At 33.5% G+C, this 27,790-nt stretch overlaps 1 protein-coding gene across 1 annotated transcript in view; it reads left to right on the top strand.

The window, feature by feature from the left end:
- Positions 1-27,189, top strand: part of LOC149551670 (vacuolar-sorting receptor 1-like) — a 59,161-nt gene extending 31,972 nt beyond the window's left edge. The window contains exons 3-8 of the mRNA XM_089789723.1: positions 24,788-25,474; positions 25,845-25,933; positions 26,066-26,135; positions 26,222-26,305; positions 26,482-26,558; positions 26,672-27,189. Of these exons, the coding sequence (XP_089645849.1) occupies positions 24,788-25,474; positions 25,845-25,933; positions 26,066-26,135; positions 26,222-26,305; positions 26,482-26,558; positions 26,672-26,821 (1,157 nt within the window). The 3' untranslated portion in view covers positions 26,822-27,189. The remainder of the gene's footprint in view (positions 1-24,787; positions 25,475-25,844; positions 25,934-26,065; positions 26,136-26,221; positions 26,306-26,481; positions 26,559-26,671) is intronic.
- The last annotated feature ends 601 nt before the right edge of the window (positions 27,190-27,790 follow it).

The raw sequence follows: 27,790 nt of genomic DNA, 5'->3' as shown, positions 1-27,790 counted from the left end.
ATTTGAAGAAAGGTAGATTTCTTGTTGGAACATACAGTAAGCTGAAGATGAAGAAGTTTGGACATTGTAAGATCTTGGAGAAGTTTGATAGTGTTAATTCTTATGAAGTTGAGTTACCTAATGACATGGATATATCTCCTATATTAATGTTGTTGATTTGTATAAGTATGATGAGTTAGATGAGGAAGTTTTTATATCAGATGATTATCCCAAGAAGAAGATTGAAGAAGTTGAACAGATTTTGGATCAGAGAGTTGATAAAAGTACTAGAGGAAAATATTACTATGACTATTTGGTGAAGTGGAAGAATAAACTAGTTGAAGATGCTTTATGGATTTCTCAATCTGAGTTGGATTCAGCTCAGGTTGTGACATCTCAATGATTCAAGAGAATCATATCTTTTTACCCTAGTTGTTTGATGAAGGAGTGTCCTGGGTTAACGTATTATCCTACTCGTCTGTGTTTATTCTACCAGTTGCTACCAAGTTGTCCAATGTTAGCCAAGTGTTCATGTGTCAAGTGAACATGTTATTGTTGATGCTCAGTTCCTTCTTTTTTGAGTTGTCTATGTTTTAGATCTTAGTAGGAGCTGGCTTTCATATTTAATTCAGATCATGAATTTAATGATAGATTCTTGTTTAGGGATGAGTGTTGACCATTTTAGGGTCAGCTTTTCTTTAATGTAATGTTCTAGAATATTCTATAAGCCATTTTGGCAAGTATAAATAGGGTGCTTAGTCTTAGGTTAGGGGAAAAACTTAGAGGGTTTCAAAATTTGGTGGCATGTGTTTGGAAATGTAAATTTGAAGTTGGATCATAGATCTTGAAAGTATTTTGTATCTGCTCCTAACCTAGAAGGCCTTATAGCTAGGCATTTTTGTTGATAATTTGATGAATCAATAAAGTGTTTTTCTCTTCTATCTCCTTTGGTTATTGTTCTTTGTGTTGTATTTTCACTATGTTTACTCTACAAGATCGTTTGGATAGTCGGGTGTGCCCTTGGCCTTAGTTCTCCATCCCTCCTTGCATCACTTATTTAGGATCTTGACTACTTTAGTAATCTTGATTTCACCTTGGCCTTTATTAGCTATAGGATTTGAGATAGCAATATCATTGTTTCCACCTTTTGGAAATTTTCCTTTCTCTAAAATTTCTACAAGCCTTTATTGTTCATTATTAACCACCCTATTCATCAAGTGATAGTTTCTTGTAGCTTGATCCACTACTACTATAGTAAGAGCCCTTTTTTCTTTCTTATTCAAATGACATACTCTTTCGTATGCCACTTCATCATTTGGTGATTCTTCAAACTACTATTATAATATATATCAACTTCATTTCCATCTTCTAAAGAATCATAATCATTTGGCGTTCTACATGTATGAGTAAACAAAGAACTAACTATTATGTTGTGATCAAATTCTTTCTTTTTTGAGAATCATATTTCTAATATTTATTCCACCACATGCTATGAAGATGAATGGGGATAATTACATGATATACACTATGGGTTGTTATTAACTATATGATTCCTCTATTTATTCAAAGGATCTAGGTTATCCATATTTTTCTTTGAGACTTATCATTTTCCATCTATGCATGACTTTTTATAGACCATGTTATGCAATTTGGGTCTATAGAAATAAGTCTTTTTACTCCTAGTCCTATCAATTTTTCCCACTTTTAATGTCAAACCTTGTTATATATTTAGTGCTTTATCCAACCCATATTCTTCTTAAACCTATTTGTGAGCTTGAGAGTTGTGCAATTTGGTTTCATCCCTCTTAACCTCTTTCTAACAAGATTTATCTCATTGTCAGAGAAATCTTAAATGTATCTTGTAATCTTATATGACTTCTTGATCTAAGCTCATATTTAGTTTTGCTATCAAAGGTATCAATGTAAAAGACTAAAAAACATTCATCTACAAGCTTCATGTATGGGATAATTTTATATAACAATTTTTTAAATCTATTATTGAGCTTGAAGTCACGGATTCATTTAATCCCCTTTTCACACTAGTAACCTCATAAGTAAAAAAGGATGGGTCATTGTGATCACCAAATTCCTCCAAAAATTTCCCCTTCATCTCAACCCAACTATTAATTGAAGAATCATGCATTACTTTGAACCATTCCCTTGCATATTCAGCCAAATATTGAACAAAGCAATTCATATAGACATCCTTGTGAGAGACTTCATTATTTTCCATAACATATTCAAAGGCTTTAACATGACTTTCCCTAGTTTGACAACTAGATTCTATGAACTTAGCTAGATATTCTCTCCAATCAACCAAAATGTCATGACCCCTCACCCTCCAAAAAAATTAAAAATTAAAAATTATGCTAAATTTAAAAGGCCTATACTTTTTAGCATTCATGAGTCCCCTTGTGAAATTCAAATAGTGAGGACCATGTTGATATTGAAAAGCCAAATTATCTAACTGGTCAATGAGTTGTTGGTAATGTCTAGGTAGTTTCATAATGTTATCTTTAATCCTTTATAAATATGAGAATAAGTCACATACCTTATTATCAAAGTCTTTCTTTATGCCAAAAAAATTTCCATGAGAAGCCTAAGACTTTTGGGAACTTGAAGAGGATGCATATCTCAATCTGGGAGGGGGAACACCTTTTGGAAAGGAACTACACCCTAAAATTCTTGTTCATTGAATTATTCTTGAAACTCTCCTTCCCTCTGATTAGGAAAAGGTTCCCCTTCACCTTGATTAAGAAGGAATAGATTCATTTGGACAAGGCCTTTACTCCTCCTTGATAGAGGAAGCTTTATGTATTGAAATGATATTTTATCAAATTGAGACCTTCCATTCATATGATTAGAGACTGCTAAGAATTTATTCCTTACATGTGTACAATCCACTTTGATCTTTTCACAAATGATTTTGTGGCCATCCATGAAGAAATCTACAATATAGAGTTTTCATCTCTCTCAAAGATGATAAAAATGATTAAAATTGATCCCTAGTAGAGTTGTCAAGCTGTTGGATCACAAATCAATAGATTGAAAAGGAATTGAACTCGCTAGACTTTATTTTCAATACTCCCTAACTTGACATGGCCAAATGATATAATTAAATCATAATATGATTGTAATTTCTCACTCTTCAGTCTTTGCAAGACTTGGGTAGGTGTACTCACTCTCTAACTCCATCTTGAGATTGAGATTTTTATTGTATATATGATTAAAGTTCTCTAAAATATTTTAACACTATGGTAGCAAGTCTTGGAATACAAAAATAACAACTTCTTATTTCTCTATGAAACTACTTAACTCCTTATCCCCCTACTAAAAAATAAAATAAAAGGTGTTGATCATTTTCAAATACCCCTCACTCCTTTCAAAACTAATAGTTTAGTCCCTTATCTAATCGGGCCAAGAGTCACATACACTAAATTCCTTGTGTTTCTCTCTAAAAGATAATACCAGGAAAAAGAACAACTAGCATCATCAATTATATAATCTTGTCAATGTGGATAAACTGAATCTGTAGCATAAATTTGACTAACTAAATTTAATCCTTGATAAGGAGCCAATTAGATAAAGATAAAAGAAAAATACTTTGATTTCATCCTCTATTTGTTCAAACCAACATTATAGTTCACTTCAAATAAACACAATTATTAAAGATTAAAACCAATTAGTGAATTGATTATAGTAGAGAAATTAATTTAGGAAAGAAGATTAAATTTTTAATTGGACAAGAAAATTAGATTGCTTTTATTAATGTCAAAAGAAAAAGGTACATAGCAGAGTCTTGCCGATTTTGGTTATCACTAATTAATAGCACACAATTGTGGTTTCCCTCCAAAAAGGAAGTGACAAGCTTCTAACTATTTATGTTCATGAATTTTCATATTCACTTTATCCTAGTTAACTAATAGAAGATAAAATTTGAATACAGACAAAACATAACAAGCAAACAAAACACATAGCTCTAAGAGACAAAAACATAGAATATTCAATTTGCTCTTTTAGCACTGCCAATTGTTGATCCTAGATACTCCTTTATCTAATCCAAATTTTCACAAAAGATGGCCATTGATACTAAAATATTAGGCATAATGATAAGATGCTTCCTTCTCCTATTACCTACAATAGCCTGAGATTCAAATATAAATTTGGAGAATATGCTTTCTAATGTGATTACTCAGTCCAAGAAGACATTGAATTTAATAACAAAAAAGACCCTAACCTAATTTAAATGGAATATTCTTGTATAATGTGCTCCAAATCATCAAATGGTGAATCCATAATCTTCTTTATTTCTTTGATCGCCACATGAGAAAGGTCTCTTTGGATAATGCCACATATTCAAGTGATCTCAAATAAGGATGGTCTCCATCTCTTTGCCATGTTTTGTAACATAGGTTTGTGTTTCTTAAACCCACTCAATAGACAATACCCTTGGTATACATCTTTACATTTCCCTATTAAATTTTTTGATCTAAATGATTAAATTTTATCCAAGGTAGAGAACAATAATTTAGAGAGTTCCTATTTAAAATTTTCATTAAGATCACTCTACATACTTTGGACTCTTTATTTCTTTTTAATAGATGTTTTTTTAACAATTTTATAAAAAACAAAGGCTTTCTCAACTCTTGTTTCCTCTTTTTTTAATCTCTTTTTCCTTATCAAAAAACTTGATATACAACTCATTTATAACCTTGTTAAGTAGCACTTGTTGATCAATAGAGATTTTTAGTTCATTCTTTAACCTCTTCACCTAATCTCTATTAAATATAGATTGAAATATGAATTAATTAGTAAAAATAAGTGGGTTTGTATATCCCACTTTATGAATAATGGAATTTCCTTCAACATCTCTAGGAAAGTTTAACGTTTTTAGTTCGTGAGCTCCTTAAAGCTCACCCAGGCAGCCAAGGTCTAAGTTTCAAGGTTATACCCTAAACTAACAATCTTCTCCTCAATTTCAAACTTCGTAACAAAGGAAGTATCATCTTATTTTCTCACCTAGTCCAAAAGAAAAGTCTTTTTGAGAGTTAGACTAGAGACCAAGAGTATTTCACTCTTTCTCAACATATCCCTTGCTTCCTCAATAGTATAATCAATGTTGTCAAGGTTGAACTCCTTAAACATCTAATTTGTTATTTCTTCATGTTCAAACTATTCTACTCCCACACACCTAATTTATTCACATTCCTCAATCTCCTTCATCTTCATTTGTATTAATAAATCCTTAAACTCTTAGGAGTGTATGAATTCATGATTTTTGGTAAAACTAGTGGCCATGGCCTCTCTCTCATCCCCTCAACCCATTGGGTACTCTTCAACATCCTCCCTCATTTTGGCCTGGTAATGATGAACCTCCTCTTGGAATATGGAAGTAGGGGGAGAAGGATTTTCCTCCTCATCTATCTTTATGTCTCTCATTATGGAAATAGTTTCTTTAGTACTTCCTATACCTTTAGACACATCATATGGGACAAGAAGAGGATGAATTTCAATCTTAGAGACCTTTGTGGGAGGTGATTTTAAATATGAATTATTAATGATTAGGTTTCTTACCCTATTAGGAGGGACATTATATTTTACTTCCTCAATTGTAACAAATTTCGCTTTCAACTTATCAAACTATCTAATACACAATTCCCATATGAGGATTTCATCTTTTTCATCATCATGAAATCTAGACAAGCCCCTCTGAATTCTATCCTTCTCAAAATTCTACAAGAGTTTGTACTTTATTGAGTCGTTGCTTAATATGAGTAAGGTTTTGATGGTTTCTTATTATATCTTCTTCCAAATCAAAAGAGTGAGTGTACTTCTTCACCTAATATTTGATATGGCCCTTGGGATCATAATTCTTGGCCTTTGCACTATCCATGTGATAAGAGTTCAAATACTTCTATACATGTTCCAAAGTCCTTGAGCCTACAACAAAGCCTCTAGACCCAATAACATTAGGAAAAATGATTCCCTATATTCTTGGAGAAATAATATTCCCCTCCAACCATAATAACCTCCATGAAAACTCTAAAAATTCAATTCTCTCTGATACAAAAACTGACAATTTGTTGGTTCTTTTATATACCCATACACTCTGAATATAGTAAAACCAATTTTCCAAATCAAATCAAAAAAATTATGAGTTTTTAGTCCTCCTCTGGATTAGTTTCCTTTTTCCTTATAATTTCCTTAACTGAGGAACAAATCCTTACGACCTATTCACCTATTCTGTCGTGTCTCTAAGGATCCAAACTATAAAGGTCTATTATGGAACACAATGTAGTTAGCATCCCTTCTATGGTTATACCACACTTGCCACCATACTTGTATTGGGATCTTGTTGTCTTTATGATACACAATAGTGAGCTTCAAAGAATTACGAAAAGAAATACTATTTTGGAATAACAACATATGATACAATAAGGAATAATACCTTAAATCTATTCATCTTTTCCCACTCAATTAGGTCACCACTCAAAACCCTTTCCAACTCTATGGTTATATCATATTCATGAGACAAATGAACATTCTGGGTCCTCATACCCAAATACATCATGTAAATAGGAATCTTAGTTTTATGGTCTTCACCTGACACCTTTTCCCAACCCTAGTAAGACCTTTGAAAAAACTACGTGAAGCTAGTAGTGGGGAAATGATCCTTACCTTGTAGTTGAGTCATCTTACTTGTGTCCTCTTTACTCATAAAGAAAAAACATCCTGCACACCAATTCTCTTACCTAGGTGTTCATGCTCTACATGGGATTTGTCCTTGTTAATTGGGGAGATTACTTAGATATTAAGCCCAAAACATTTTCAAATCATTTTTCTACCTATATATGAAATATTATTCTCATAAAACTTTCTCACAATTCACATTTTTGGCCTATAGTACTTTGCTAGGGCATCAATCGATTCAATGTCAAAAAATACATTAGGGTCTATGAGTTTAGCCATATCTAATTGACAAGGGTTAGATATTGGAACCTTCTCATCTTTCTTAGAGTAAAAAGACCAAAATAGTGACCTACCATGAATGGGTATGTCAAAATCAACACAAGTTCACTTACAATTTGGAGATAAACCCTTAGTCCCAACATCCTAAGGTTGTGGCAATGCCTTCAATAGTGTATATTAGGGAGGGTGAATGAAGTTGTCTTCTACAATTACTTTTTCTTCTTCCTATGCATAACTATATTTTTAAAATAAACTAGAAGAGAATTGGGAGAAGTTCACTCACTGGTTTCATAAAGCTTCCTTAGCTATCCCAGACTCTTCATGTGTTAAAAAGCTAACCTGGTGAGAATGCTTTCTGGTTTTTTGCCTACAATGGTATCACATTAATGGCTTCCTCTTTGAAATAACAATGATTACATGCAAAATGGGTTTCCTAAATAAGCTTCATATTTTTTGAGTGCTACATATTATTGTGTCATCATTTCATACCACCCTACAACTTCGGAATGCACAATGCATCCCTTTCACCAAACCATAACTTTGGTTTATAGTTATTTACAAAATAATATTGGTCACTATTTCACAATTGCTTATGAATGTTGATAGCAAAATAATATTGGTTACTATTCTAGAACCCTTTTTTTATTTTGATATCAAAATAGTGTTGATTTTTATTTAAGAATGTCATTGATGAAACCTTTTCAAGATAGCAAAAAACTATCAATATTACAACTTTGAGAGAAATTTTTGTAAGGATAGAGGATAAGACTCAGATGATTATTATCTTATTTTTATGGGCCACCATGATAAACCCTAAATTGAACCCTAAATCTTATCATGATATAAAGATAAATCCTTATGCTAACCTTAACCCTAAGTTATAACCCTAATCAAAACCCAAACCCTAATTATAACTAAGTTTTTGATTAAGTAAAACAAGTTTTATAGGGATCCTGAAACCCAAAAGTTTTACATAATAATAGTAATATAAATAAAAAATAAAGTCTAGCTAGTATGCATCTTCTTATAAAAAGCCAAAGCCAAAAGACAGGCCTATAGCTAGGAAATAAAAACTAGTAACACTAGATAAGGATGAAACAAAAAATGAAAACTAAAAGTATTAGTTCTCCCTATCTAGAACTTGTAGAGTCTTTGCAACTTCATTGGCCTTTTGGTTCTCCATGCTCACTTGATCCTGGTTCTGGTCATCTGCCAATCCCCTGGTCTCTTTCTTCTCTTCCTCAATTTTCCCACAGTCCACACTAGCTTTATTGACTTTATCCCCACCAAATCTAGCTTCCTTCAGAGAGTCGCCCAATTGATATTCTCATTTAGGGTGTTCAAAGTTGCAATCACCTAGTTAGCTAGGTTCTGATTAGTAGTCTCCATCCTAAGAACTCTTTTTTCAACCATTGAGATATGGTCCTCCTGATCAACATGGTGTCCCTGGTCACTGCTTCTCTTGTGGCTTTCCTTCTGGCTCTCTTTCTCCTTGAGTTCTTCTATCTCATGAAATAGTCATTTGATAGAAAGAAAATTATCTATCATGCTATTTTTAGCATTTTTGAGCAGGTTGAGCCTGTATTCTCTCGCATTGTCAGAAATAGCAACAAGAGTCAGGTCAAGAAGTTCATCAAAATGGACTTTACCATCTTTTTCCTCCATCACCTAGGGATTCATAGTCTCCCTAACTATAACCATCTTTGTTGATTTAAAATTAAAATTTCTCCATGATCCCCTCCTGTCTTTCAATACCACCTCCCCACTATCTTCCACCAGAGAAATTATCTTCCCCTGTGATGAAGAAATGGTAGGGGTTGGGCCCGAGATCAAAGGAGACTAGTCTTTTGATACTTCCAGTAATGAAGCCTACTCAGGCTTTCTTTTCTTAGGGTTCCCCAGTATAACAACCATATCCTCCTCAACCTTCTCACTCTCCTCCCCTTTCACCTCTTCCTCTAATTTTGTATCCTCTTCTTCAATGCTATGCTCCTCCTCCACTTTTTCCTCAATCTTGAGGGGGTTAGGGGTTAAACCCCTAGGGCTTTTTCTATTGTGATCATTGTAGGTAGAGGGCGAAACTTTCTCCCCATCCTTAGACTTCTTTCCTTTAGAGGGGGATTTTTCCACTTCCTCCAAATTTATTCTTTGAATTTCCTCAGAATTTGAGCTCTCAGTTTCCTTAGAAGAAATTCCAACTTCACCAAGGGATTTGCCCCTAGTTTGAGTCTTTAAATACTCATAAACTAAAAGGAGTAACCCCTCATGAAGGGTAGGGTTAGCTATGGGTTTCTTTATAAAACCCTCAATGTTATTGCTCATGGATGTAAAAAGATAAAAAGGAAAAGAAATATTTATTCCATGTGTAAAGTGATTCCACAACACAAAATGATGAGTCCTGACCCTATCAAATCTATTATCTAGGGATATATATTTGATGATAACTCTTAAGACATACCTCCAAAGCTTTTTAATGGACTTTGTTTCATAGAATGTCTTAGTCTTCACAAGTTTCTTCCTTTCCTTCTCATCCCTCACAAATTCCTTGACTGCATTGGCTGACATTTTCTTGTCTCTAAAGAAATTAATCCCCTCCAAGGAGAGCTCTACAACCTGGGCAATCAAACCCACATCAACCTATTGAGTTATCCCATCTATTTTAACACGTCCATCCTTCCATGAATTCACCATTGTATTGATGACCTCATTGTCAAAACCATGAAGCTTCTCCATGAACTTCGTAATGCCTCCCTTCTCTAGTTTATGCCATACCTTCAGGTTATTTTTCTAGTTATCAACCTCCCCCATCAACTCCTTCCTGCTTCTCTCCCCAACCATTATTTCCTCTAATTCACAAAAACTACACCTTCTTCCTGTTCTCTCACAAAGTTCAACTTCCTTCTATTTTTGAAACCCAAAAAAAAAAATTCCATATGGTAGAAAAAATGGTAGAAGGAAAATCAATCCAAAAATTGTGCCACACATACTTGAAATGATGGAAAAATAATAACTTCACATGATTCTCATTTACTCCTTGTCTGATGTGCATTCTTGCAAATCTTGCCGTAATTATTATTGGATTGTCTTTATACTTCCCTGGATTCAATCCAATTGAATTAATTCTTTCATGGCCCTTGAAAAATTTTCACTGGTATACCATGTCATTGTTGTATTTTTTATTACCACTTTGTTATCAAACCAATCTGTAACTGAATTGGCCTCCCTAAATGTGTGGCTTATGTGGATCTTTTTAAATTTTCCCAGGTCAATTTTGGTCTCCTCCACCACATTTGAAATGGTCCATGATGGCAAAGATTGACCAATAAAATAATTAATAATATTTAATGAGTCCCCCTTAAGCCAAAGGTTGTCAATCCCAAAAGCCAGGGCCAATTTAACAATATGGAATGCTATATTAGCCTCAGTAAAATGATTTGACTAAGTCTCAAGAGGATAGGAAAAAGCTGCAACGTCACCACCATAACTATTTTTGATGATTCCACCACAGCTTGTGGGACGCAGATTCCCTTTGGTTGCCCCATCAAAGTTGGCTTTATGCCAGTCTTTAGGGGGAAGAAGCCACCTAGCCTCCTATCTTTTCATATCCATGTCCTTTCTCTTTTCAATGTCATTACCTCCTTCACTATTACCTCCCTTTCTAGTAGCAAAATTCTCCTTCATTAATCCTTTGATATTTTCAACAATAATAAAAGCAGGGGATTCTCTATCTTTGAAGATTTGATTATTTCGCTCTTTCCAAATTCCCCAAAAAAAATGTGGAAGAGACTAGGAGCCTAACATCTGAGATTTCATACCAATGTGCACTCTATTCCATTGTCCAAAGAACTCTTGGATATTAACTGGGTTGCACTAACTGACCCCATAGTCCCTAATCAAAAGATTCTAAACCTCGAAAGAAAAGGGACAATGAATAAAGAGATGCTTAACCATTTCTGAATCTTGCTTACATAGGCTACACCTATTGGGGATAATCTGGTCTCTCTTTGCCAAGTTGTCCAAGTTAAGCACTTTGTCTTGGAGAAGCAACCAAAAGAAAATGTTAATTTTTGGAGTAAGATATAAACCTAATTCTAACTATAATTTTAATTCAGAACCTTGAATACTTATCATGACATTAAGCCCTAACTGTAATCCTAATTGTAATACTAGAACCTAAATCTAAAGCCTTACCCTAACCCTAATTATAATTGAAATAATAATTATATTACCAATAATGAAATAAATCCTAATCCTATTTTTTATCCAAATCATAAACCCTAATTTATAATGTTATCCTTAATCCTAAATCCTAACCTAGACATTACACCCTAACCATGAGCATAATACTAGTTCCATTATATAAAACCTAGCCTTAGTAATAATCTTATTCCTACACCTTAAGCTTAATAAAAAACCTAACCCTAAATCCTAATCCTAATCAATAAACTAACCCTAACCATAATAGTAATGATAATCATGATCACAAACCTTATCATAATCCTATTACTAAACCCTAAAATATAATAATAACCCTAACCTATCTACACAAAAACCTAACTCTAACCATAATCTAATCATAATCAAGACCATAACAAAAACCCTAAACCTAAAGATATCCCCCACCTAAAAATAATTTCAACCAAGGCACAAATCCTAAACCTAAGCATGATTTCAATTTAAAATCCCAAATCATCATCCCAAACCTAAACTGTAACACTAACAATAATACTTCAAATGTAAACCATAACCCTAATTGTAATACTTGTCCTAAACCCTAAATCCAAATTCTAAACCTATTCATAGTCAAAATCCAAACAATAACCATAACACTAACCATGATATAAACCCCAACCCCATAAATTCTAATCCTAATTTCTAACCCTAACTCAAACACTAAACCCTAATCCTTACCATAATCATAATCTTAAATAATATCAGAACCTAAAATTCTTAAATTCAACCCTATCCCTAATCATGAAATAAATTTAAACCCTTTTCCCAAATATAACAATAAACCATTATCCTAATTAAAACCTTAACTATAGTTCCAACCATGATATAAATCCTAAGACAAACCATAATCCAAGCTATGATCTTAGTCCTAATCCTATACGTAGTAAAATTAATACTTATTACTAGATCCTAATCCTAAACCTAACAATAATAATTTAACAATGAAACGAACCCTAACACTAACCATAATAGTATTTAATCCTAATCTCAAAGTCTCAAACCTAATCATAATTCTTATTATCAACCCTAAATCTAATCAAAACCCAAACTATGACCATACTATTAACCATGATGTAAACCTTAACCCTAAGGATTATCCTGATTTGAAACTATATAGTTTAATCTTAACATAACCCCAAATTTTTATCTTAATGACAATACCAACAATCATGTAAACCCTTATCCTAAATCATAGTCCCAATCCTTAACAATGTCATAATCCAAACCCTAAACTAAACCCTAATCCTAACCATACTACAAGGCTAAACACTTTTCCTAACCCTTAACCTAACCCTAAACTCTTACCCTAATAAAAACCATATCCATAACCCTAACTCTAACCATGATATAAGCCTAGAACATAAAGCCATAATCCTAATCCATATCCTAATCTTAAAACCTAACTCCACCTAAATATTTAGTATGATATTAACGACATTCCTAACAATGATCCTTTGGCTTAATGAAGGCATTATTGTGAGGGTCACTGGTTCCCCTACCAAGGGAATCAAATTCTTTAGGGACAAGAAAGCTTCCCTTAATGCAATGAAATAATTTGCTAAGAATGCTAAGGAGATGAAAAACTAGTGAAGATGGAAGTGTCATATGAACCAGATTCAATTAGAAATATCTCAAGGTTCATCCTGAAGGTGATTATTTCTTACATTATGTTGGATACTAGGTATGATAGAATTTGTACCCATCACTTTCTCATCCTTAACCACTTTAGGTATGGCATAGAAATATCCATACCATACTACCTCTTCTTCTCTATTAATAAGAATATCATGGGTTATAATAGGAAATTGTATGCTAACCTAGATTTCCATGAGGGCATGTTGTTATTGATTTATGAGCACTTCAAGGCTCAAACCTATGGTAGATCTATTACCCACAAAGTGGATTCCTCAAACGATATGGAAAGCTCCTATCTCCCTTTAGATACTGAGGATATTACAAGGCTCCACTCAGATCATGAAGAGGAGGTGGCCAAGATAATTAAGAATTTGGGCAAGAACAAGAAGAAAAAGACTGGGAAAGGCTCGACAGGTAAAAGTTCCAAGTCTAAGTTTAATTCAATTAAGGATTATAATAAAGAGGATGAGGGGATCGATATGGAGAGGAGACTGGTGTGAAAGAGGAGGGTACTAGCAAGTTCTGGACTAGTAGTGATCCGGTGGATAATTTTAGTAAAAATTGAAGTGTCTTCAAATCTCTAGGTCTTTGCACCATCAAAAAGATCTCAAGGTCCTGATTCCAATGCAACTTGAACGGAGCAAAAAGGAGTCCGTTTGTACAAGTTATGCTCGGTCAAAGTTTTGGTAAATAGGTAGACCAAAGGGCTAGATAAGGGGTGAAATCAGACCATCTCAAAAGTGGTCAACAATGGATTTCAAAATGAAGAGCCTCATGAGAGCTTTCCAACGGTGTTCATTTCGTCAAAAACGGACTTCATATGTGAAAGTTATGGCCGTTTGAATTTTGGAGGCAAAATGTAATAGTGATGATGTCATCATGATATCAGCAGCTCAAGTGATGACATGTGTCAAAAATATGAGCAAATAAAATAGTGCCACATGGCACCTCAAGCTCAAATTTGGTGGTTTAAAAATTCATTGAGGAGGTTTAAACCTCCAACCTCCCATTTACCACTTTCCCTCCTTGCCACTAGACCACATGGAGCTTTTAATAACTTTCCAGCAGATTTTTTATTTAAACTATGAATGCCGCCAAAGCCATTTGAAAAGATGCATAGGTGGGAGTTGAACCCTCAACCTGGCCGCCCCTAAAATAGCTACATGCCAATACACCACTGATGTGACTTGTTAAATGCATGGCAAATGTGTTATTTAACCTGTATCAAATAGCGGAGCCCCCTTAAAATAGATTTATTTGTTATTTTTAATAACATTAACCCCTAAAATTATATAAATGCCAAAATGTAAAAATGGAAAATGGGGTTATTCGAAGGGGATGTTTTGTTTTATACCCTTAATTGGTTTTGAGCCAATTTAAGCCAATTATTTTGTATAAAAAGGGGGGTAGGATGTCATTTGAGGCAACGAAAATTAAAGAAGACTTGGAAAGAAATTGCTCTTGGTGCAGTTTTTTTTTAAAGGAATAGGGAGGATTTTCTAGGAGATTTTTTGGAGCCATTTTTGTACTTTGGAGTATTGTTATGTTATCAAAGTGCTAGAATAAATGGTCTTCTTGGTGCATAATTGTAATTGATTTCTAGAGATTAATCAGATCGGTCGTACTCTATTAGAGCCGACCCGAAGACGTAGTCACATTTTTGGCAAACTTTGAAATCAAACTTTGTTTGCACTTTCTATCTTCTTTTCTTTCAATTCTATTTCTCATCTTAAGTTTTGATTTCATTTATGATAAATGTATTAAGACTTCGGCTAATTTGATTTTATTTAAGCATTCAATACTGCAATTAGTCTAGATCCATCCATCAGATCAAGTGGTATCAAAGCTCAGTTGACTATTATTGCAGTTGTTTTCTTGAATGCTAACAAGATCTAGGATTCAAAAGGGCAAAGGCAAGCTTGAAGAATTTAATCTTGAGATCAAGAAGTGAAGAATATTTTTGAAAATGTCTATTTCTGGAATGAAGGTTCCTAATGAGATTAGTGAGCAAGAATTTCGAAGAGTGTTCCTCAAGATGAAGGCTAAGGTGGACATTCTTCTCCAAGAGAGATACGAACGACAATTGAGAAAGGAAAATAAAGCTAAGAAGAAGGAGGAAGCAAAATCCTCATTAAAGAATAAAAAAGCCAAAGGAGTAGGAGGTGGTAGTGACCCTCCTGAATCTCTATCTTTTTCTTCATCATCTTCTCCTTCTTCTCCCTCTTCTCCTCATTCTACTTCTTCTAATCCTTTCCAGAGTGGGTATAAGCCTAAGATCAAACTAGATGTAAAATTTGACTTGCCTAAGTATTGTGGTGAACTTGATGCTAAAAAATTGGATGATTGGATTCAGCAAGTAGAAGTCTACTATAGAGTCCAGAACCTATTAGATGATGTTGATAAGATTCAATTAGCTACTCTTTGATTAGGAGGTACAGCTTTAACCTGGTGGGAGAGTAAGACTAAGGTAGAAGTTTCACAACATGGTAGAGTCAGTTTAACTTGGGAAGAGTTTGTTAATGCTCTTAAGAAGTAGTTTTATCCCTTAGGACATATGCAATAGTTAATGATGGATTGGCAAATGTTTAGGCAAGGGAAAGATCAAACTGTCCAAGAGTACACCCATGAATTTAGGAAAAGGGCTATTGCTTTGAATGTTCCTTTGTACACCTAGGATACTTTGTTGAAGTACATAGGAGGTCTTCATTCCTACACTATACATTCTATTTTGGTATTGAACCCTTGTAATTTGGATGAAGTGTTTGTTCAAGCTATACACTTAGAGTCAAGGGGTAAAGGATCTTTTGTTGATAAGTTTGATAATGATGTAAAGAAATCATCTAAGAATGCAGAGACAGAGAAAGGAAAGAAGGCAGCTACAGTCAAGAAGGATGAGAAACTTTCTTGCACTCATTGTGACAAGAAGGGTCATGATGAAGAACATTGTTGGAAGTTGCATCTTGAACTGAAACATAAGTGGGCCCAGAAATGTGATCAAAAATAAAAAAGTAAGGAGAAAGCCACAAATGTTGTTATGGATCTTGGTTCAGATTTAGATGATGAGACTAAGATAATAGCTATGGTTTTAAAAGGTAAAGCTCCTATTTCTAGTGTTTCAGTTGCTAGTTGTGCTTCTACTTCTACAGTTAATGATTTCTTTAAAGATAAGAAAAGGAACGAGTTGTTTCATTTAAGGGTTGTTGCTAATAACACTAAAATTGATGCACTCATAGATAGTGGTTCTCAAGTGAACTTGATTTTAGAAAGTATTGTGAGGAACTTGGGATTGAAAACCACATTACATAAGAAACCTTATCCACTAGGCTGGATTTGTGAAAATGATAAGTTGCAAGTAACAAGACAATGCACCTTAAGATTTGCAATCACTAGTCAGTTTGTGGATAAAGTACAGTTTGATGTGGTTCCACTAGATATCTATGGGATAGTGCTTGGTAGCCCTTATCTTTATGATAGAAAAGCAATTTTCTACAGGGAAAAGAATCATTATCACTTGTTTAAAGATGGCATTTAGTATATTGTACATTCTCACAAGAGTAAGACTGATCATTCTTTTGCAAACACAGGGTAGTTAAAGAGGGTAATTAATGCAAGTAAAGAGTTAACTCTTATGTCTGTCAGTACAGGTGGCTCTACACTTGAACTTGGAATAGCTAACTAGGGTCAAATGTTGCAGGATGTACCCACAGTACAGCATGAGGTAATGATGATTGAAAGCATTGATGGTTCCTTGGGTAAAAATGTTTCTATTGTGAAGGATTGATATGTTGTTGATTTATTTTCTTTCATTTCTACATTATTGTTCAGCTTGATGCTAGTCAATGTTTGTTGGTTAGTGGCTACGACAATTGATGTAGATGCTTATGGAAGTGATAGAATAATGTTTATAATCAACAATGTTGTTGCAATCTTCATTGTGCTTGTGAGCCAGGTATTCAGATGTACAGATGATATAGGACAAGTGGGGAGGCCAAGTCCTCACTTAATGTCAGAGTAAATGTCACTTTTGGAGGTCCAAAAGGTCTTCAGTGGGGAGGCCTGATCTGATGGATAATTTCAGTGAAAATTGAAGTGTCCTAAAATCTCCATATTTTGGCACCATCAAAAAGATCTCAGTGTCTTGATTCCAATGCAACTTGAATGGAGCAAAAAGGAGTCCATTTGTGCAAGTTATGCTCGATCAAAGTTTTGGTCAACAGGTAGACCAGAGGGCTAGATAAGGGGTGAAATCAGACCATCTCAAAAGTGGTCAACAATGGATTTCAAAATGAAGAGCCTAATGAGAGCTTTCCAACGATGTTCGTTTCGTCAAAAACGGACTTCATATGTGAAAGTTATGGCCGTTTGAATTTTGGAGGCAAAATGTAATAGTGATGATGGCATCATGATATCAGCAGCTCAAGTGATGACACATGTCAAAAATATGAGCAAATAAAATATTGTCACATGGCACCTCAAGCTCAAATTTGGTGGTTTAAAAATTCATTAAAGAGGTTTGAACCTCCAACCTCCCATTTACCACTTTCCCTCCTTGCCACTAGACCACGTGGAGCTTTTAACAACTTTGTAGCAGATTTTTTATTTAAACTATGAATGCCACCAAAGCCATTTGAAAAGATGCATAGGTGGGAGTTGAACCCTCAACCTGGCCACCCCTAAAATAGCTACATGCCAATACACCATTGATGTGGCTTGTTAAATGCATGGCAGATGTGTTATTTAACCTGTATCAAACAACGGAGCCCCCTTAAAATAGATTTATTTGTTATTTTTAACAACATTAACCCCTAAAATTATATAAATGCCAAAATGTAAAAATGGCAAATGGGGTTATTCGATGGGGATGTTTTGTTTTATACCCTTAATTAGTTTTGAGCCAATTTAAGCCAATTATTTTGAATAAAAAGGGGGGTAGGATGTCATTTGAGGCAACAAAAATTAAAGAAGACTTGGAGAGAAATTGCTCTTGGTGAAGTTTTTTTTAAAGGAATAGGGAGATTTTTTGGAGCCATTTTCGTACTTCGAAGTATTTTTATGCTATCGAAGTGCTAGAAGAAATGGTCTTCTTGGTGTATAATTGTAATTGATTTTTGGAGATTAATCAGATCGGTCATACTCTATTGGAGCCGACCCGGAGACATAGTCACGTTTGTGGCGAACTTCGAAATCAAACTTTGTTTGCACTTTCTATCTTCTTTTCTCTCAATTCTATTTCTCATCTTAAGTTTTGATTTCATTTATGATAAATGTATTAAGACTTCCACTAATTTGATTTTATTTAAGCATTCAATACTACAATTAGTCTAGATCCGTCCATCAGATCAAGTAGGAAGGTGGAATGCCTGGAAAAGAGGAGAAGGGGAACTAAAATTGAAGTTGATCAAGATTCTGGTAGGGGTGAGGAGACAACTCCCAATGCCTAGGAGGTTAGAAATGAGGATTATGGTAAGGAGAAAACTGCCATATCTTTCAGCTCCAAGGGTAGGAAAATAATTTGGAGGAACTTCAAGTCTAAGACTACAAAAATGGGCATTGTTAGAGAGACTATTCAACCTAAGGTCTTAGAGGTAAATGATGGTAAAATCCCTTTGGAGGAACTTATTGATCCAAAAATGGTGGTTCTTAGTGACAATGTTAGGGAGCTAGGGATGAATCTCCTCAACAATGCCCGCAACAACATGGTGGATAACTTCCAATCAATCAAGTGGATTTTCAAAGAAACTGAGGAGTTAAAGAATAGAATGTAGGGGCTAGAAAGGAAGTAAGGAGATGATGAGTCTAGCAAAATTAGCATTCTAGAAACCAGGGTTACTGAGATGGATAAGAGATTAAATAGGATGGAGTGCACTCTTCACATTCTACTAGAGTCTTAATATTATCAAAGGCTTAAATGATAATATCAAACAAATGCAAGTGATGATGGAGGTTAGTACAGATAGGAAAGTTGATATAGTCGATGAGGAAAATAGAGTTCCTAAAGTGGATGTCAACCCCCTAGATGAAAGCCCAAGCAATAAAGAGAGACCGAAAAAGAGGAAGAGGGATAGGGAGGGCACTCCAAATGACAATCAATTGATGATTGAAGTAGCAGAGACCATGGAAAATCTGGAGCTCAAGACAGTTGAGTTGGTCAAAGAAACGATGCCCTGATTTGTTCCCTTGGCTTTTCTATTTTTTCCCCTTGGTTTTTAGTTTGGTTGGGCTTGCCTACTCTTTTAGAGGCTATTTTTTCTTAGGTCTGGTTAGTGGCCTTCCTTGGCCTATAGTTTTTTACTATTCTCCTTTATGTTCTAGACTTTAATACGGTATTATCTTGTTTACTGTGGGGTTTCAGACATTTGTTAAAACCTATTTTACTTAATTAAAATAATGATCCTCATCCTTAACCTTAATTTGTAATCCGTTACCCTAATAAAAAACCTATAATCATAATATTACTTATGATGTAAACACTAATCGTAATGATCATAATTATCAACACCAAATCATGACCCATATTTACAATAGTAAACTTAACCATGACCTAGATATTCAAATATAACCCTAAGCATAATTTTTATCATGATGTAAACACTAACACTAATGATAATCCCAACCATCAACCCCAAATCCTAACCTAGCCCTAACCCTAATTGGACAAAACCTAATGACAACACTAAACATGATGTAGACCCTTTCTCAGACCATAATATTAACCTTAAATGCTAAACCTCAATCTTAAACATAACCTAAAACCTAAAACTAATTAAGACTCTAAATTTATAATCTTTACTCTATTCTATATCCTAAATCCTAATCCAAACCCTAGCACTTATCTCAATTTTAATAATGAACCTTGAAAAAAATTTAAACCTAACACTAACCATGACCATGATATCAATTGTAACCATGATATATAAACCTTAGCCTTTAATGTTAACCCTAATCACAGCCCTAATAAGAATAATTTACTCAATGTTTATGCATTTCATATCTACTACTAGCATGCATATAACCTGTATCTAAAATACACCAAGATGTATCAAGGAGTTTAATTTTTTTCATCGTGTTCAACTTTATTAAAATTAAAGCTCAAAAATTTCAATGCCCTAATACATCTAAATGTATATTATATATAGGCTTTACATTTTCTATTTTATGTTCCATATAACACACAAGATCCCCAAGAGTATCTAATGTGTGTGATGTACACATTTGTGCAAATTTACTAGACACACCATAACTACATTTATTATATTATACATTACAAGTATATTGTGAGTTGAACAACACATATTCCTTTACAATGTTAAGGTGGGAAGCCAATATTTAAATCCCTACATCTAAAGATATGTGGGTGCTTTTTTTTCTGTAGAATATTTGACTATAGAGTAAAATAACTCTTTTAGTCAATGTTATACAAGTTTTTAAAGATTTTTGAGACATTTTCTTAAGAGTATGTTTCGAAGTCACTTCTATATTTACTAGATAAATAAATAATTATTTTTTCAAAAAATAATCATTATTTATTTGTTGCCTACTCACCCTCTTGTTACATATTAGGTCATTGTGTTCTTGTCATATGTTAAACCCTCCCTCATGTTCCTATTCCCAACTTGATAATCCATGTAGACCTCCTCCACCTCCCATCAACAAACCTATGTTAATTTATAGAGTAAAATATTTATGACCTCCTCTCAGGCTAAGACCCATGTTTATAGGTATGTGCCCCTTTCATGGTTCCTTATCTCTTCCATGGTGGTTTTGGACTAGGAGGTGATAGATAATAATTTTTTTTCCTATGATAATGAAACAATCTTCTTGTTTTGTTTTTGAAGTCCATCACTACTTGATTTAAATCACTCAATCTTTACAATTGGTTCCTTCTAGCGTACAATAAGATGAAGATATATTCATGTATCAGAGGTTTATTGTTGTTGTATTTTTTATTTATTTTAATGAAACAAATTTTTTTCTTGAGGTAGGTGATATTTTACGGGGCTCACATCCTCCCTCTCTTGTTTTATCATCTTTCTCTTAAAACCCTCTTAAGGAATCAATTTAAGTGTCCCCTTATTTGGATACAATTGGGTCTCCCCTTATAATTTGGGTGTAAATATTCCTATGAAATGATTATAAATACCTTTTGTCATTTTCTATGGGTGGATGGTGATACTTCTAACTTCTCCTATACCTTCTTTTCTTATATCCTAGTAGATATTAATTTGTCTAAATATCTCCCAAGTAATATTTTTTACCAGTAAATGACCATTCTTGGACCTAATTGGTTAACTGTGAGGGAATTCATTTTTTGAATATCTATATTTTTTTTTTCTACGAGGCATTTGATCTTTGGTATTTCTTGTGGCTCTCATAATTCCACTTGTTCTTGGTGAACTAATTCTCTAAACAAGTAATATTACAATATTCCTATATAAATCAAGTGATATAGAGGCTTTTGAGCCCTCCACTCTTGCTTTGACTCCATTTCAATCTCACTTTTCCACTTCAAATCATGTTGGCATTAAGAATAATTTTGTTATTTTTCTAGTTGTTGATTGTTAGACTAAGTTGATTAAAACCAATAAAGTAGTTGTTTCTAAGTTGTTGGTACCTTATCTGGTAAATATCATGTCTCTGCTGGGTATCAGGAAATAACTAGACAATTATTTGGGGATGTTGAGGTCCCTTGGTGGAAGCAAGTTTGGAATAAAGTCTCTTGGTCCAAGTGTAATTTTTTCATGTGGCTAGTGGCTCACAACCGTTGTCTTACATGGGATAATCTTTGTAAACGTGGATTTCAGGGCCCCTCTTTTTGTTTTTTGTGTGGTAATAGGGAGGAGTCTATCTCCCATATGTTCTTCCATTGCTAGCACCTTTGGTGGAGTGCTTGGGGTTGCTCTTGTAGGCATTCTTCCTCTTTGCCTAAGTTCTGGGCCCGCTTGGGAAGTGCTCCCTCCAAGTCTTCTCCTCTCCATGTTGCTTGGATTGTTGGCCCATCATTCTTCCTTTGGCAGATATGGTTGGAGAGGAATCATCGAATATTCCATGATGTTCGGCTTGGTGTTTTGCATCTTTGGTGGAAGATCTCACATTCTCTTCAGGAAACTATTCATGTGAAGTGTGAGCTAGATGGGGGTATGGATCCGGTTGATCTTTCTATATGCAATCGCCTCAATTTTCATCTTTAGGATGGGGCTAGAGCTCAAAGGTTTCCTTCTATGTCCAGGTAGCTTCAACATCAGAGGAAGGGTCATGTAAATTAGGATGGGCATTGGACTCCTCCTCCCTATGGCGTTCTGAAAATTAACACTGATGTTTCTTCCCGAGGGAATCTAGGCCCTGCTGGTATTGGGGGAGTGGCTTGTTGTAGTTCTGGTGATGTTAAATTCTTTTTCTTAGTTCATAAGGGTGATTTCACTAACAATCTCATGGAAGCTCAGGCTATTTTATATGTTGTGGAATAGTGTTGCTTGCAGGGATGGAGTAAGATTATCTGTGAGTCTGATTCCTAGGTGGTGGTGAACTTGCTCTCTTCACAGGAGCTTGAGGATGTTAGTTGGCAGCTAGCCACTATTGTTAATCAGATTATTCTCTTCTCTACCTCTTTTCAATTCATTAGGTTCATGTATATTCCTTGTGAATGGAACAAAGCTGCTGATTGTTTAGCCAAATGGGCTTCTAGTCATGATCTGAGTTGGAATATTATGGATGGGAGTCAACTTTTCTTTGAGATGGTGTAAGAATTTGATGATCTTGTTGCTCAAGATCGAGCTCCTTGTTGAGCTCTCCTTGTTGTATTCCTTTCTATCTTAATAAATTTTTACCCCTCTTTTTCCAAATAAAAAATTACCATGTTTGTAAGATTACAACTCTCTTGGTGTTTCTTTGATATTTTATCAAGTTGGGCTAAATCTATTACTTCCAATAATGCTATTGTTCTTAAAGATGATGCTATGCTAATATAGTGTTTCTACTATCCTGTCATCTTCTATTTATGATGTATCCTTAGTTGGGGCTTTTGAAGGGGTTTCTTGTTCCTCGACAATAACCCTAGTTGGACTTTAGGAGAAAGAAGAAATAAATATGTGAAGGTGCCTAAATTTGTTTCAAATGTTGTCTAATCCTAACTATGGTTACCTCCTAGATAACTTTGTTATTTTTCTTATAATAGGCTTTGGATCCTATAAAAGCCCCAACTTACCTTAATAAAAACATATCAATATTTATCGACATGCATTTAATTTTATAATTATGATTGGTGGTCAAAGCAAAATTATTATCTGCATGGAAATGTACCTTTTGGGAGTTAGGTTTATACATTGACTTATAATACCTAATATAGCGATGATATGATGGGTTTTAAAAAGAATATTATATTAGTTATTTTGTGATTATGTAATAATCTTTAATTAGTGTAGTAGTTTGTGGTTGATGTTAGTCCTTTATTTTATGAATAACATTTTTAAAACTATTATGTCAATGTTGATAGAAGGAAAAGATTTTGTGTGAACAATACTTTGTTATGTCGAGAATTATTTACTAGATGTATAGAATAACAATACTAAGACATGGGATAAGGTAAGATTGTGGTATTTTTAAGTGTACTACTAGTGTAATGGTTGTGTGTGTAAGAACGTTTCTAGTTATTGTGTTGTATGAAAATATTTTTTGCCAATGTATTGTGGTACCTATGATACCAAGGTAAATTGAATATAGATAAATCTTAGGTCCTTTACTTTCCCTATAAATATATTTTGGATATGTATACAAAAATTGAGTGTTGTTGGGAATTTGTGCCCATTTCCTCTATGTTAACCATGACCATCATACTCATCATATTTTTAAGAATGGCCATTACCCAAGAATTTTCCAATTAGAATTATTAATAAATACAAAATTGAGTTGTGGCTTATTTTAGAAGGGAGAATGGATGGATAGTTAATTGACAAGTTGATTGGTCTTAATATGTTATATGACTTTCCTTCTATGAAATGTATTTTTTTCTATTCTATTTCCATGAAGAAGCTACTCAAATAATTATGAATAAAAAAAGGAACTATTTGGATTTGTTAATTTCAGATATATTTTTATTTGTTAATAAAATTAAGAATTTAATGGTTATAGTTTAAATGAAGATCTACAAATTTTAATTGATTAAAAATAAATAAATTATAATTATAAATTAAGAAACATAAATATAATTTTAAACTTGATATAAATAAAATTTTAAACATAAACATATATTTATTAAATAAAATTATTGTAACATAAATAATACAACTTACAAGTAATAATATATCAAATATACTAATATACATATATCTTAAGTGTCTATTTTAAATAAAATTTATGTTTATTATCATAATATTATATATTATTTTCTTTTTAATAGATTAATATTATATATTATTTTCATTTATTAATGACTATTAAATATAAGATAAAAACCAGTATTAAATTTAACACATTTCACCACTTTTTTCTATTGTAAAATGTTTATAGATAATATTAAATCAGATAAAGTATAACATAATTCTCCTACCATTTACTGTTTCTGTAATTTATTAATCAGTACCCATCATATGAGTAGATATAGAACTTTTTCTTTTTCTTTTTCTTGTTTTCATTAGTTTGTCCACCATAAGATCTATAGGAATGGGGACAAAAACTAACATCTCATTTTATAATGTGATATATATATATATATATATATATATATATATATATATATATATATATATACTAAAGTGCATTCTCTTAAACTGCTTTGAAGACAGATTTGTTGGATGTATGAAAGTATTTTTAGCCCTGTCTTCAATGCTTTTGACATGCTTGATCATGTGACACTGCATTTTATTCTTTTTATTTTATTTAAATGGTAAACTACTACATTTTATTCTCTTTGTTTGATTTTAAGACTGAATATTCTATTTATTTTATCTGAATTGAGCCTTCTGCACTTCCATTGCAGATTGCTATTTTGCTTTGAAAGCCTGGAATGCTCAGGAAGCTGGGGCAGCGGCTGTCCTTGTTGCTGATGACAAGGAAGAACCTTTGATAACTATGGATTCGCCTCATGAAGGTGGTTCAGCTTATGAACAGAATATCACTATTCCCTCTGTATTCATCGAGAAGTATTTAGGTGACAAACTGAAAAATGCTATTGGTAAGGGGAATATGGTCAATATTAATTTGTACTGGAGAGATTTTGTTCCACCCACAGATGAACGTGTGGAGTATGAGTTGTGGATAAATGACAATCATAACTGGGGATTGACGTCTGAAATGCAGATGAAGTTCTTAAAGAATTTCAAAGGAGTTGCTCAAATTCTTGAGAAGAATGGGTACTCACAGTTCACCCCACACTATATCACTTTGCGGTGCCCTGAGGCCTTTACTTTGAGCAGGCAGTGCGAAGCTCAATGTATTAATAATGGAAGATATTGTGCACCTGATTTTGAAGGGCGATTTGGTTTGGGGTTTGCTGGGAAAGATGTGGTGATTGAAAATCTGAGACAATTGTGTGTCTTTCATGTTGCAAAAGAAGATAACAGACCATGGGTTTGGTGGGATTATGTCACTGATCTCAATACAAGGTGTCATATTACCGGGGAGAAATATATCAGAGACTTTGCTGATAGTATCATCAAATCTTTAGGTACCCATTTTCTGTTTTCCTTCAATTTGTATCAGATGAAGGTCTTGAATGATTGTTTTAATGGAATTCTCATTTGTGCTTCTGAAATCATTCAATGTTTTGGATCACACTTTTAATTCATCATTAGGATGAAAGAAACACATTTAAGATATCAGATGCAATATTTAATCTATTTCTCTCTTTCATTCTAATGATATATCATATAATGTAATAAAAAATATTGATGAAAAATCTTTACACAATCGATTTCAAATACACAACTGAAAAATTCTTATAGATTGTCAAAACTTACTAGTAATGTTTTAATAGAAATAGGTGTTAAGAAAATGGTTAGATGATCTCTTCATTGTCATAAACTGGTTTTTGGCAGGTTTGGATGGCAAGAAGATTGAAAAATGCATGGGAGATCCAAATGCAGATGTAGAAAACTTTGTTATGGAAGCTGAGCAAGAGGCACAGGTTAGTTTACGAGTTAATCTATTTGTTGTGAAAAGTTCTATTCAGTTGCAAGAGTACAATTATTTGGGAAATATTTGTCAAAATTGGCTATCAATTATTTTCCTAATTTCTCTTTTTCTGTGGATTTCTTAGATCAGATGGGGATCTCCTGGTGCTGTCACAATAATACCCAGCCTTTTTATCAATGACATGCAATATAGAGGTTCAAATTATTATTTTAAGTATGCTATTTCTGTTCTTGGATATACACGAGTATAATTGTGAGATGCTCACATGTTCTCACTGCAGGAACACTTGACAGAGGAAGTGTCTTGAAAGCAATTTGTTCTGCTTTTGAGGAAATCATTCAACCTGCAATCTGCTCTAATGATGGTGAGATTCAGTTAAAAAAAGGCTTTAGAGATTATACATTTTCAAATGTCTAAAAGTCTCTGTTTGGGCTAAGATGAGATACTTCGTAGTGCAATTATATATTTGTGGCGTAGCCTTAGATGAGATGGACATGAATTATTGACCATATCAAGAATCTTAACGTTTTTTGAAATCAGACACGAAGACAGATGAATGTTTGTTAAACAATGGCGGATGTTGGGAAGACAAAAAGGCAAATCTAACAGCCTGCGAGGTACAGAGACTTTTGTTTTGCTTAGATAAAAGGGAATTTTTTTTTCCCTCTGCAAATGAGCTCTATTGTTTTTTTAGATGCATGCTAAAGGACGTGAGCTTTCATTGTTGTAGGATACTTCCCGAGGAAGGGTTTGTAAGTGTCCTTTGGTTGAAGGTGTCCAATTACAGGGAGATGGTTATACCTCCTGTGATGTTCCCAGTTTTGGAGTTCAAAAGTTAAGCTTGCTAACTGTGGATAAACAAGGTCGTTCAAGTGTGTAGTTGGAATCGAATCAGAAGTTTAATTAATGTTGAAGACAATTACTCGTTCTATATTTACGTGTGCTAGAGTGGTGCCTCCAATTTGTGTGATTCAGAGTTAATTTTGGGAGTTGTAGATAAGAAAAGTCATTCAGGTGTTTCCTTGGATTAGAGATTGAGTTTATGTTGGAGATGACATTGGATATCTGTATGTGCTAGTGTGATTACATTAAATTTAAACAATGTTAGTTGAAGTGAAAAACTAGATTAAACATGCGTGAGTAAGTAACTATAAAGTTTACTAGATGAATCTTATAGGTATCTTATATAGATATTAAATAAGTCTTGGCTTTGTGTTTATTCAATAAAAGTGATGTTTCTTTGAAGTTCATATAACATAATCATTTCTTTTTGTTAAATAGAATGTAATTTTTTTGCTGGATGATAGTTTGCTTCTATTTATTTTCATTTACTTTTATCAATAATAATATTAAGAGTGGGATTCGATGTGGGAGCATGAAAGCTTTTTCTGAGTCAATTCTTGTAGTATAGGAGTAGGAAATGATAAAGTTTGTTGTGAAACATAAATATCTTGGTTAGATATCAAATAAGCCCCAATTTTATTATTTTAGTCAATTTCATGATTATGTGAGTATGTTGTTTTGTTGTAGTTATATAGTTTATAATCTTTTGTTAAGTAGATTGCAAGTTTATTTTGAATGTTATTTTTATCTTTTTGCTCATTCTTATTTAATTTTATCATGGTATTAGAGTGATATTGTGTATATTTTATCATAGGTGTACCTCATGAAGATGAAAGCTTCATGAGAGAATTCTCATAGTATAAGAGTAGAGTATGATAAAGTTTCTTGTGACTTAATACGTATAGTTTGCAAAGTTGTTTATTTTTGTGATAAGATCCTTCATCTCCAATTGCCAAATGTACCTAGACAAACCATTTGTAACAAAAAACCCCATGTTCTAGATAGA

The sequence above is a fragment of the Cupressus sempervirens genome, chromosome 6 (genome assembly GCF_028749045.1).
Source record: "Cupressus sempervirens isolate cs-2001-9-10 chromosome 6, ASM2874904v1, whole genome shotgun sequence".
NCBI classification, from domain to species: domain Eukaryota; kingdom Viridiplantae; phylum Streptophyta; class Pinopsida; order Cupressales; family Cupressaceae; genus Cupressus; species Cupressus sempervirens.
The sequence above is the reverse complement of the archived record's forward strand: the minus strand, read 5'-3'. Positions and strand labels throughout refer to the sequence as shown.